This window comes from Herpailurus yagouaroundi, unplaced genomic scaffold (assembly GCF_014898765.1).
Source record: "Herpailurus yagouaroundi ecotype Mexico unplaced genomic scaffold, PumYag 221, whole genome shotgun sequence".
Taxonomy (NCBI): domain Eukaryota; kingdom Metazoa; phylum Chordata; class Mammalia; order Carnivora; family Felidae; genus Herpailurus; species Herpailurus yagouaroundi.
Window position 1 is genome coordinate 18,638,201 of NW_024412452.1, and position 12,270 is coordinate 18,650,470.

Genomic DNA, 12,270 nt, shown 5'->3' on the forward strand with positions numbered 1-12,270 from the left:
ACTAGCCCTTTGTCCGATATGTCATTTGCAAATATCTTTTCCCATTCCGTTGGTTGCCTTTTAGTTTTGTTGGTTGTTTCCTTTGCTGTGCAGAAGCTTTTTATCTTCATAAGGTCCCAGTAATTCACTTTTGCTTTTAATTCCCTTGCCTTTGGGGATGTGTCCAGTAAGAGATTGCTACAGCTGAGGTCAGAGAGGTCTTTTCCTGCTTTCTCCTCTAAGGTTTTGATGGTTTCCTGTCTCACATTGAGGTCCTTTATCCATTTTGAATTTATTTTTGTGAATGGTGTGAGAAAGTGGTCTAGTTTCAACCTTCTGCATGTTGCTGTCCAGTTCTCCCAGCACCATTTGTTAAAGAGACTGTCTTTTTTCCATTGGATGTTCTTTCCTGCTTTGTCAAAGATGAGTTGGCCATACGTTTGTGGGTCTAGTTCTGGGGTTTCTATTCTATTCCATTGGTCTATGTGCCTGTTTTTGTGCCACCCAGTTTTCCTTCTTTAAGTGAAACTGACAATTATATATTATAGAAAGTGATTCCTTTGGGAAGAGTTGATATTAAAACAATTGTAGTTCACTGGCTTGTAAATAACAAATGATTAGAATGTTTTATTAGTCAAAGTAATGAGACTATTTCTAAGAAATGTATATTTTATTGCTCATTTTTTTAAATGTTTTCTCAGCCTATGCAGAAAATAACACTGAGGCCCCTGGGTGGCTCAGTTGGTTAAGCATCTGACTCTTGGTTTCGCCCTAGGTCATGATCTCATGGTTCATGAGTTCAAGCCCCATGTCAGGCTCTGTGCTGCCAGCACAGAGCCTGCTTGGGATTCTCTCCCTCCCTCCCTCCCTCCCTCCCTCCCTTTTTCTGGCCCTCCCCTGCTTGTGCTTTCTCTCTGGAAGGAAGGAAGGAAGGAAGGAAGGAAGGAAGGAAGGAAGGAAGGAAGGGAAAGGGAGGGAGGAAGGAAGAAAAGAAAGAAGAGGAGTTGAAAAAAGAGGGAAGGAAGAAAGGAAGGAAGGGAGGAAGAAAAGAAAGGAGATGAAAAAAGAGGGAAGGAAGAAAGGGAAGAAGGAAGAAAAGAAAGAAGAGGAGGGGGAAAAAAGAAGAGGGAAGGAAGAAAGAATACTATTCTAGAATAGGTTTCTTTAAAAAAGTTTGTTGAACTTGGGAAGGTCCCTGGTGATGAGAACATGCTCACTTTTTAAGGATCAAGCGGAGGTTTAAAATAATAGGTATTATAGAAAACAGTTTTACTATTTTAGCAAGATTTTTTTCTGTCATTTTTTTCCAGTCTCAGAATTAAGGGCATTATTTAGTATTATTTTTGTTAGATCATCACATTAGGATAGAACTGAATATATGTGGTCAGACCAACTAACTTAATTGAATATCAACAGGTGGAGCCAGTAATTGAGTCATTAGAATTTATACATTTACTCATTTCATGTTCTCATGTGATTGAATTTAGGAATTAATTTTGAAGAATTCCATATCTTATTTAGATTTTAAATACAGAGAAGATACGAAGAGAATGAGTGCAGTATCACTGTCTAGCAACTGGGTTTTGTTAAAGATTCTGAACTATTGTGAAAATCATGACTCTTCAGAACCTAATATAAAGATTCTAACAACTTCTTTCCAACAGTCACCTATCAACATGTTTTAGAATTGTAATTGAAGGTTCCTGGAGAAGTAGCTATCATGGCATATGTTATTCATAGTTTAAGAATGCCAGTTTATATAGCATTGACCATTTAAATTTAAGAAAACTGTTTTATCTTGGGTCATTTAAGTGTATGAACAATACTACTAAAGTGTTTTATTATAGGTTTCAGATTATTAGATACAGAAATAGAAGCCACGTTTTAGTGTGTTCCTGTGATTGAAACTTTGATATCACTGATAAAATGTCCCCAAATCAGGCCTTCTAATGTATCTAAGCAGACTAAGAATAAGTATAATTGGAAATCTATTGTTTTTCTTGGCTAATTAGGCCAAGGGCTCCAGGAAGTATAGAATGGTGGATGTATGCTAGCCCTACTCTAGTTATTTGTCAAAACTAAAAATTGTTCCTTTTGCTGTAGAGGCAATGGGGCCAAATCTATGTAGTCCTATATGTACATTACTTATAAATTCTTATGTTAGAAGATGGTCTCATATTTTTTTACAGCTCCAAAATTCTCTTCATTCTCCTTTAGTCCCATAATTTTTAGAGATGAGGAAACATTGCTTTGTTCAAAGAGAGCTAGAACTAGAACATAGGCTAATACTTGCTAACCACGCTATGTGCTAGTGTCAGCCAAATATGGGCATTCATTTCTATCACTTCCAGATTTCAGATCACTGTACTTACTAATACTATATAATACCATTTAAATTGCTTACCTCTTGAAAGTTTATTTTAAAAGGAACATTTTACTACTATAAATGGAAAATTATCACTTCCTAAAAATACAAAGTAACTCTAAAAAGGAGTCCAAATCAAGACGAAGCTATGCTATTAAAATTTAATTTAAACTTTAAATTTAATTCTTATTATTACATTTTTAATTCTTACTGTTCTTGGTCAGAAATGTGTCAAAACGGTGTTTTCCTATTTGATGGCAGTACCTTAATTGTCTAATAAGAAAGGCACAGTTAAAGCTTCTAATTAAGCTTTGCTTAGCGTTTTGTTATAATAGGATGCTTCTTTATGGGGGAAATAAGAAGGTATGAATTCTTGTTCATATTAAAGTATGATTTAACACAGATCAGAAGGTCTTGTTAGATGGAACCAAAATTGTTCTTTAGTTAATTTGAATTAATTCGTTTTAAAACTCTTAAATTTTTACACTGAAGATTTTAGTTAGCTTTATATTGTTTCTTTTTCCAAATGAGAGATATGATCAGAATAGTTTATTTTACTGAAATAAAACATTTCTCTGGGGAGAAATTCATCTGGGGAGATGCAAGGAGTTTATAGTATATCTGAATGGAGGAGGTGTATGTTTTATTTAAATAGTTCTTAAGCATGGGGGTACCTGGTTGGGTCAGTTTGTTGCACGTCCACCTCAGCTCAGGCCATGATCTCACGGTTCGTGGGTTCAAGGCCTGAGTCAGGTTCTGCACTAACTGCTCAAAGCCTGGAGCCTGCTTCAGATTCTATGTCTCCCTCTCTCTCTGCCCCTCCCCTCTTTGTCTCTCAAAAATAAATAAACATTTTTAAAAAGAAATAGTTCTTAAGCATGTTTTATTTCTTTAAAATAATTTAGTGTTTTTCAAATTTACTAATAAAAATTAGTGTGTTTATCTGAATTGTTGGTCTAAATGTGTATTTCAGTTACAAGAGATAAAAGAGGGTGAAAATGGCTAAGCCTTTTCCTTTTGCTTGTTCTCATTCACTGGGCTACAAATGTTGTTGTCTGTGTTGTCTTCTCTCTGAAAGTGCTGCTATAGAAGCTGTATTTCACTGTACTGTAGAAAGGCATTTTTTTTTTCATGAGTTTCCTGTGAAAACTGTTGGTGGATGTAAAAAACCAGGAGACTTTCATGGGTTAGCTAGTAAGAGTTTTGTTGTAAAACCTTTGTAACAGGTCTAACAAGAAGACCATAAAGAGAATAGATGTAGGAATACCTGATCCCATTAAACTGCTGATAAAGTAGACAGGCTAGTATTATGAGGATTGTTTATAGTAGCAGTTTTTGTGGCTTATCAGAAGTGTTAGTGTTGTTATCCATATGTGTGTCAAATTTATATTTTTTAATAAGGCTTTTTTTCTCTTTCTTTTCTTTCTTTCTTTTTTTTTTTTTTTTAATATATGAAATTTATTGTCAAATTGGTTTCCATACAACACCCAGTGTCTTTTTTTTTTTTTTTAAAGAGTGAGAGCACTTGTGAGCCAGGGAGAGGGGTGGGAGGTGAGGGGAGAGAATCTTAAGGAGGTCCCATGCTTAGCACAGAGCCTGATGTAGGGTCTCAATCCCATGACCCTGAGCTGAAATCAGGAGTCAGATGATCACCTGATTGACTCATCCAGATGCCCCTTAAATTAAGCTTTTTAATTTGAGGTCATTGCAGATTCCTATGCAGCCAGAAGAAATAATACAGAGATTTTGTATACCCTTTACACAATTTTCCCCAATGGTAATATCTTGCAAAACTATAGTAAAATATCACAACCAGAATATTGACACTGGTAAAGATACAGAACATGTCCATTCACCACAGGGGTCCTTCCTATTGTCCTTTTGTAGCCACACCTACTTCCCTTTTACTCCCACCCCCTCCTTAACTCCTAGCAAGAATTTATCTGTTAACCATTTCTATAGTTCTGTCATGTCAAGAATGTTACGTAAATAAAATCATTTGTGTAACCCGTTGAGGTTGGCTTTTTTTACTCAGTATCATTCTCTAGAGATTCATCCATGTTATTTCATATACCAGTAGTTTGTTCCTTTTTATTGCTGGGTACTATTTGACAGCATAGATGTATGACAGTTTAATCATTCACTCAGTAAAGAATATCTGGATTGGTCCCAGGTTTTGGCTATTATGAATAAGGTTGCTATAAAGATTCATGTACAGGTTTTGTAACATAAGTCTTCATTTCTCTAGGATAAATGTCCAGGTGTGCCATATATAATTGTCTTAAATATTTCCTTTACATACATTTAGAACCACATCAGATGGTGTTAATTTTTGCTATAACTTTCAGACATAATGTAGAAATTCAAGGAAAGGAAAGCGTATTGTATTTACCCATACTTTTACTTACCATGTTGTTTCTTCTTTTCTGATGTTCTAAGGTTCTTCTCTTTTATCATTTCTCTTCTTAGAGAATTTACTCTAGCCATTCTATTAGAGTAGATCTGTTGGTGACAAATTTTCCCTCACCTGAGACTGTCTTGATTTCTCCTCCATTTTTGCTGGGTATAAGATTCTGAGTTGACAGTTGTTTTAGCACCTGAAAAAAATAAGCTACTTTCTTATGGCTTCCATAGTTTCTGGTAAGAAATCCACTGTCATTCTAATTGCTCTTCCCCCCTCCCCCTCACCCCCTAAGTAAGATGTAATTTCTCTTTCTTTCTGATTGCTTTCAAGATTTTCTTTGCCTTTAGTTTCAGAAGTTTAATTATGATGTATCTTGGAGTAGATTTTTTCAGGTTTATGCTGTGTGAGATTTGTTTAGCTTCTTGAATATGTGTTCCTCCTTCCAAATTTGTTAAGTTTTTGGCCATTATATTTTTGAATACTTTTTTTTAGCTCCATTCTTTCTCCTCTCTTTCTGGGTTCCAGTGATACAGACATTAGATCTTTTGCTGTGGTCCCACAAATCTATGAGGCCCTGCTCTTCCTTTTTCTTTCTTTCTTTCTCTCTTTCTTTCTTTCTTTCTTTCTTTCTTTCTTTCTTTCTCTCTTTTCTTCTCCTTTCTTCTTCTCTCTTCTTTCTTATTCTTCTCCTATTTTCTCTCTTAAGATTAGGTAATTTCTATCTTCTGGTTCACTGATTCTTTATTATGTCCCTTCTATTCTGCTGGTGAGCCCGTACTAAAAAGTGAGCTTTTAAATCTTGTTTGTTTGTTTGTTTTGTCAAGACTTTCTATTTTTTGTCCCATGTATGTTTGTGATTGCTTACTAAACCATTTTTATCATAGTTGGTTTAAAATCTTTGTCAGGTAATTCTGACATCTCTGTCATCTCAGCTTTGATATTTATTGATTATTCTTTTTGCATTGTCTTAAAAATCTTTCTAGTTCTTACTATGATGAATGGTTTTCTGTTGAAACCTAGACGTTTTGTCATTATGTTCTGAGACTCTGGATGTTATTTAAATCTGCTTCCACTGTCTTTTTCTGACACTGCTTTGGCAGGGGAATAGGGACTGCCTCCTTATTACTTCCAGGTAGACCTAGAACTCCAGGTCCCATACTCAGCCTTCATTGACACCCAAGGGAAGGAGATCCTTGTTACTGTCAGATGAGGGTAGAAGTCCAGGCTCCCCATATGGTCTCCACTGACATAGCTAGAGTAGGGGTGAGGACATGTTACCAACCAGAAGGGTGGAAGTCCTGGCTCCCTACTTGGCTGCCCTTACAAATACCTTGGTTGTCAGGGGCAAGGGACTCTTTATTATGGCCTTCTGAGGTGGAAGTCAAGGCTCCCCATTTGGCTCTTGCTTGTGTGGGCAGTGGTAGGGCCAGTGATTTCTGTGGTGGTTGGCTGCAGTAGACTAGCTATTGTCAAAAGTTACCTGTCTTGCTAAGGCTGCCCCTTTCTCCTTCCTTTAACTAGAGTGAACAAGCTTTGGAGGTGGCTTTTTTTTGTCTCTGCCAATTGACATTTCCAGATTGCTGGATTCTCTTCAGCTCTAAGTCTGGGATATATTAAGCAAAAAGAAAACCCAGAGAACTCAGCACTTTGTCGTTCCTTGTGCCCCAAGGTCCCTAGCTGGTCACCTTCTCTACTTTTCAGAGTCTTCCTATATTTTATATATAATATCCAGAGTTTTTAGTTGTAGTTAGTGCAAATAATAGGGAAAAATACTCCTACTCTATCTTCCTAGAAGTGGAAATTTCCAAATTTACATTTTTAAACTATTTAAACAGTTGGACCAAATATATAACCACTCTTCGGAAAAATGTCACACACCTTCTATATAATGTGATATATTTTGCATAATATTGTACTCACAAGGACTGCTAGAAAATAACATCTTTAATTTTTTTTAATGTTTACTTATTTTTGAAAGAGAGGCAGAGTGTGAGCAGAGGAGGGACAGAGAGAGAGACAGACAGACAGAATCTGAAGCAGGCTTCAAGCTCTGAGCTGTCAGCATAGAGTCCCATAAGGGACTTGAACCCATGAACCGTGAGATCATGATCTGAGCCAAAGTTGGATGCTTACCCAGCTGAGCCACCCAGGTGTCCCAACATCTTTATTTTAACTGAAATTCATTGTTCATATTATTAATGAAAACTTTTCCCTCTAGGAGATAATGCTAAAGGTGTCCAAGGCTCCTGACCAGTGAACAAAGATTTGAGAAAGACAGCCAAGCTCATGTTTTCTCCTGATCAAGAAAATCATCCATCCAAAGCACCAGTAAAATATGGTGAACTCATTGTCTTAGGGTAAGTTTTCCCCATCTGATGACACATAAAACTGAATAATAGGTAGTAATTTTGGCATCTAAATCAAACCTTTTTAGAATGTATTTCCTACCTATTTCCAAAAACAATTTAGAGCTACAAGGTAATATTATCTCAAAATAATGTTGATAATATTAAATCAAGAAACTCTTTCAATTCTCATTTTTATGCCATCTCTTATAAGTGCTCTAATACGCATAAATTTTGCCTCACCCTCACCCCCAGAAAGCACAAATCCTCTTAAGATAAAATAATGTATTTATCTAAAGTCATATAGTCATTACATTTGTCTTCCCTATCCTATCTTTTAGAAAAGTTTGCCTCAGCTGTCTTTACCAAAATCCCTTCCCCCCTTGAGGTCATTTCACATAGGTTAGCATTTATTTGTTACTTTATACCTCTGAGGAAGTTGTTGCTTTGGGCTTATGGCCCTGTGCTGCTTATGATAGGGTTGTATAGACATAATGATACGATGACTTTGAAGGCCAGGATCTCACTACTTATTTGCTTCCTAAGTATTCTCATGCATTTACATAAACACAGTCTAAAGATTGAGGAACAAATGATTCCATTATTTCAATTTATTCAGTCTAAACTTGCATTAATCAAAACAGAGACACAATACTAGTCTACTAGCTAGAAATCTCAGAAACTAGAAATTGCAAAATTTACTTTCCCTTTCTCTTCTGTCTAGAAAAAAGCTCTCTGTACATCACAACATGCTTTAGAATCAGGTTGGTACAAGTTCTTGTTTAAGTGAGAATGTGTCCATTGTTTCAGATGAGAGAGTAAAAGAAACTAGACAGATCATACGGAGTTAATGACCTTGACTGGAAGTCAGGAATGCTACATTCCAGTACCTATTCCAACATTGCTATTATATATGACCTTGGGCAAGTTACTTAACCATTCTAGGCGTTAGGTTGCTCTTCGGTAAAATGACAGACAAGATCATCTAAGACCCTTTGAGACCTAAAAATAAAAACAACTTAAAAGATTAGAAACTTATGTAGTAACTACAATGTTATAATTTCAAATCACATAGATCTTAATGTATTAATAACAAAGAGCTTTTAAGTACCAAAAAATATTCCAAATTAAATTCTTTTGCCAGGAAATTTGAGTCCTTTGAAGACTAGAATTGATTTTTTTTTTTTTTTAATGTGCATAAACACAAGCAGTAGAGGGGCAGAGGGAGAGGGAGAGAGAATCCCAGGCAGCGATTCAACTCCCAGGAGTTGGATACTCAACTGACTGAGCCACCCAGGCATCCCTGAAGACTAGAATTTAAAATTGAGTATATGGTTTAAACTGCCTTTCTTAGCCCAGCAGTTTCTCATTTAACCCTCAGTTAGTGGTTGTCTCTGCATTGGCACTCTTGGTGTCTTAAAATACAAATAGTACTTTTCAGCCCCCTAGGAGAAATAAAGCTGGATATGGTTGTCAGTTTGGTGTTGTCACTACTTAGAAAAGAGCTTTGAGCGATGGTAACTCAATGAGGGAGGGGAGCATATTCCCAGAAGAGAAACAAGTCATGCAACTTGGCAGACAGAAGGGTCAGGTACCCACAGTGGGTCTGGTGGCAACACACATCCTGGAATGAGTAGTGTATTAACTAAGGGGCACTGCTCTGAACTCTGATTAGCAAGGACTTTCTCCAATAGAAATCAGTGTGTTTAGTTTTGTGTAAAGAGTTAGTATAATTTCTGTATGTGGCAGTGTAAGTTTCTTCCTCTTCCTTCTCAGCCACTAATGTAGGCCATTTTGCAATTATATTCTCCTTCAACCTCAAAACTGGCCCTAGTCCCTGCCTCATTTTCCCTCAGATTGACCAACTATATATGAGAGACTAGCAAACCAAAGGTTTTGTCAGAGGGCATGGGACAGTAAATGAGGAGATTATTATTAAGGCACTGTTCGTGCCATAATGAAGCAATAAAGAATGAAAAAAGCATGACAAACACCTGGATTCAAATCCTAGTTTTTCCATTATCACTTGTGTGACCTTCAGAAAATGGCTTAATTTCTCTGAGCCTCTAAGGAATCTTATTCCTCTGAGGAATAACTTAATTCCTAACCTGTAAAGGTTGAGTGATGCCAATCTCAAGAGTTTCTATGAGGATAGATTAAATGAGATGTTATGTGGTAAAGAACACAATAGTGCCTAATACATAGTAAACACCCAGTGTTTTGGTGTGAACTTCTTTCCTATTCAGTCCTCACTTACTTGCTTATTTTCAAGACATATATATGTTATCATGGAGAAATGATTACGAGATCTGAACAACAAAAGTATATTTAATCACTACTTATCAGGCATCTCCTTTGGACAGGTTTTGCCAATGTGTATGTGAATGTGTATGTGTGCATTCAAGTCACTGAGACTTATCAAACAAATCTAAAAACTCTCAAAAATTAAGCTATTTAAATGACAATTAAAGGAGATTCTGTTTTAGACAATTCATACTGGACTTTTTTAAAGGTTGTATTAGCACATGCAAATATTTACCTTTAAAAGATACAGAATGAGTCCTAAGGAATCAGATATGCCATTAATCAGCTCTTGATTATCTTGAATAAAAGAGGGAAGAAAAATACATATAACTTAAGACTATTTATAATCCAAAAAATACTTCTTTGTGACTTGGAATGTAACCAAAATCTCATTTTGTTTCATACTCGTAGACAGCTGGTCTTGGGATCAGCAGTGACTAAATGGAATTTGAGATACTTACAATGTGCTAATAAATGATTAATTGGGGATTGATTCTTATCATAAGGCAAAAGTAAAGCATTTAATTTAAAATTGTGTGGTTCTTAAAAGAGATCACCTAGACTTTTTCCCTCCACCAGGTATAATGGATCTCTCCCAAACGGCGATAGAGGAAGAAGGAAAAGTAGGTTTGCTTTGTTTAAAAGACCTAAGGCAAATGGGGTGAAGCCCAGCACTGTGCATATTGCTTGTACTCCTCAGGCTGCAAAGGTAAAAAACAAACAAACACAGATTAAAATAAATCTGTTAACTTGGAGAAATTGAAAGACACGTACATGTTGTTTATATTCTCTAGCATTCACTTCACATTCTGTACCAGAAGTTTCCTTTTGTTTGGATGGGAGAAGACTCTTTGGAGACATAATATTTGGAGGGCTGCCGTATGGAAGGGCATCAGACTTTTTTTTTTTAAGTGACACACCAGGATCAGTGGGTGGAAATTAGAAGGAAACATTCCCTTTTCTTATTTAAAAAAAAAAAAAAAAAAAAAAAGGTTTGGGCCAGGGCTTCCACTATTACCAAAGGAGGTCTTGCCTGGGCTGGGCAAGGAATGTAGTATATAATAAGCATACTCAGGTTCTAGAAGCATAGTTTGGATGAGGTGATTTTTCTAAAGTAAGGGTCTTTATCAGAGATTCTGTGTACGCTCATATGTTTTGTTTGCTCATTTTATGACCCTCATAGCTTTTTTTTGCTTTTTTTTTTTTTATTTTTTTATTTTTAGCACTAGCAGGACAAAGGGGCAGAGGTCAGGGGTGGGAGAGAGAGAAAATCTTAAGCAAGCTCCATGTTCAGAGTGGAGCCTGATGCGGGGCTTGATCCCATGACCCTGGTGACCATGGTGACCATGATTTCGTGACCTCAGCCAAAATCAAGAGTCTCCTGACACACCCAGTTGCCTCTGACCATCATAGCTTTTAATATAGTGCCTTGAACAAAGTAGACCTCAGTAATTATTAAAATGAATCAAAGCTGTAAAAGCAAATACCCAGCTGTATCTACAGTTTAACTTCTCAGTCTCCTCACATATTTAATGCTCTTAGCTCCTTTTTCTTTCCTTATCCAAATCTCCAGAACTGGGCCCTCATTTCAGAACACTTGGGCTTTTCCTGGAGTGATAGACAATTAGGGGGAATTTCAAATCTTTACATTTCTATGAATTCTTCTACTTCCAATTTTGTAACACAAACTGTATTTGATATCGTGTTGAATGAATAAAAATTACAAAGTGTTTCTGAGCTTCTGGAAATACCTGTGTTTTTAGCTAAGCAGCCCCAGGATGTGCATCAGTATTATACCATCTGAGGCATATCTTTGTCAGCTAAATAAATGAGAGAGAAATTGACATGTGATGACTTGTTTTAGGTCATAACTCCAGTCCTGAAGTTAATTGGATTTGTTTGTGTCCAGTGTAGTGTCTAGAACAGTCCTCTTGCCTTGACGAGGCCTTCTCTATTACTGTTTGAGACCCAGTAAATGTAGAAAACCATTTCTTTTAAGTCTCTTTTTGCAGAGAAGGGATGTGCTAAGCAGGTAGTGAAAGTGAACGGCTAATTGATCCAACCTGAGGAACTTTATTCCAGAATTGCCTCTGCAGGAGTGCTATTGCATTTTGGGTGTGCCATTTCTATGCAGGATTATCCTGTATATTGCAGGACATTTAATATTCTTGTCCCAACCACTAATGCCATTTAAGCCTTCAAATCATTGTGACAGCCAAAATATGTACCTACATATTTCCAAGTGCCCCTTACACAGCTAATACTATCTGTGGTTGAGAATCACTATCATAGGGAAAATATTTCTGATCCCACTTTTAAAATACCCTATTCTGGCAGTCATCTAGGATATGATTAAACCCTGCTTTTCAGTCCAGTGAGAACTTAACTTGACATAGTTCTTATTCTTAATCTAAGAGTAGGTTTAATAGCTAAAAAAAAGCCAGGGATTACAGTCTCAATGTACACAAAACCCTGTGTTTTCAAATCTCTTTAGCCATTAAGAATTCACTTCTAAGGTTCTGGGCAACTATTTGATTGAAAAATCATTGGTTTGTGCTGAATTAAAGTAATTCTAGGTTTTAAAGCCTGTAAAACGATTATATAATGTTTATTTTTAAAATGTTAACAACGTGCATGGGAATGGATCTACAGTGCATTTAATGAGGTTGGATACCTCTGAAGAGAGGAGAGTAAGAAGAACATGTAAGCAGCATTGATATTACCTGTTGAATTTAATTTCTTTTAAGAAATCAGAAGTAAAAGTGGCATTATTATGCTTTGATAGAGCTGGGTAGTTGGTACCCGGGTGTTTTGTTTATTCTCTTTAAATATTTGAAAATTTCACAATCTTAATTAATTTTAAAGCTACTGTT

At 36.3% G+C, this 12,270-nt stretch overlaps 1 protein-coding gene across 2 annotated transcripts in view; it reads left to right on the top strand.

The window, feature by feature from the left end:
* Positions 1-12,270, top strand: part of PELI1 (pellino E3 ubiquitin protein ligase 1) — a 62,797-nt gene that overhangs the window by 38,997 nt on the left and 11,530 nt on the right. For both annotated transcript variants that reach the window (XM_040458272.1, XM_040458273.1), the window contains exons 2-3: positions 6,967-7,105; positions 9,977-10,106. In XM_040458272.1, the coding sequence (XP_040314206.1) occupies positions 7,035-7,105; positions 9,977-10,106 (201 nt within the window). In that variant the 5' untranslated portion in view covers positions 6,967-7,034. The remainder of the gene's footprint in view (positions 1-6,966; positions 7,106-9,976; positions 10,107-12,270) is intronic.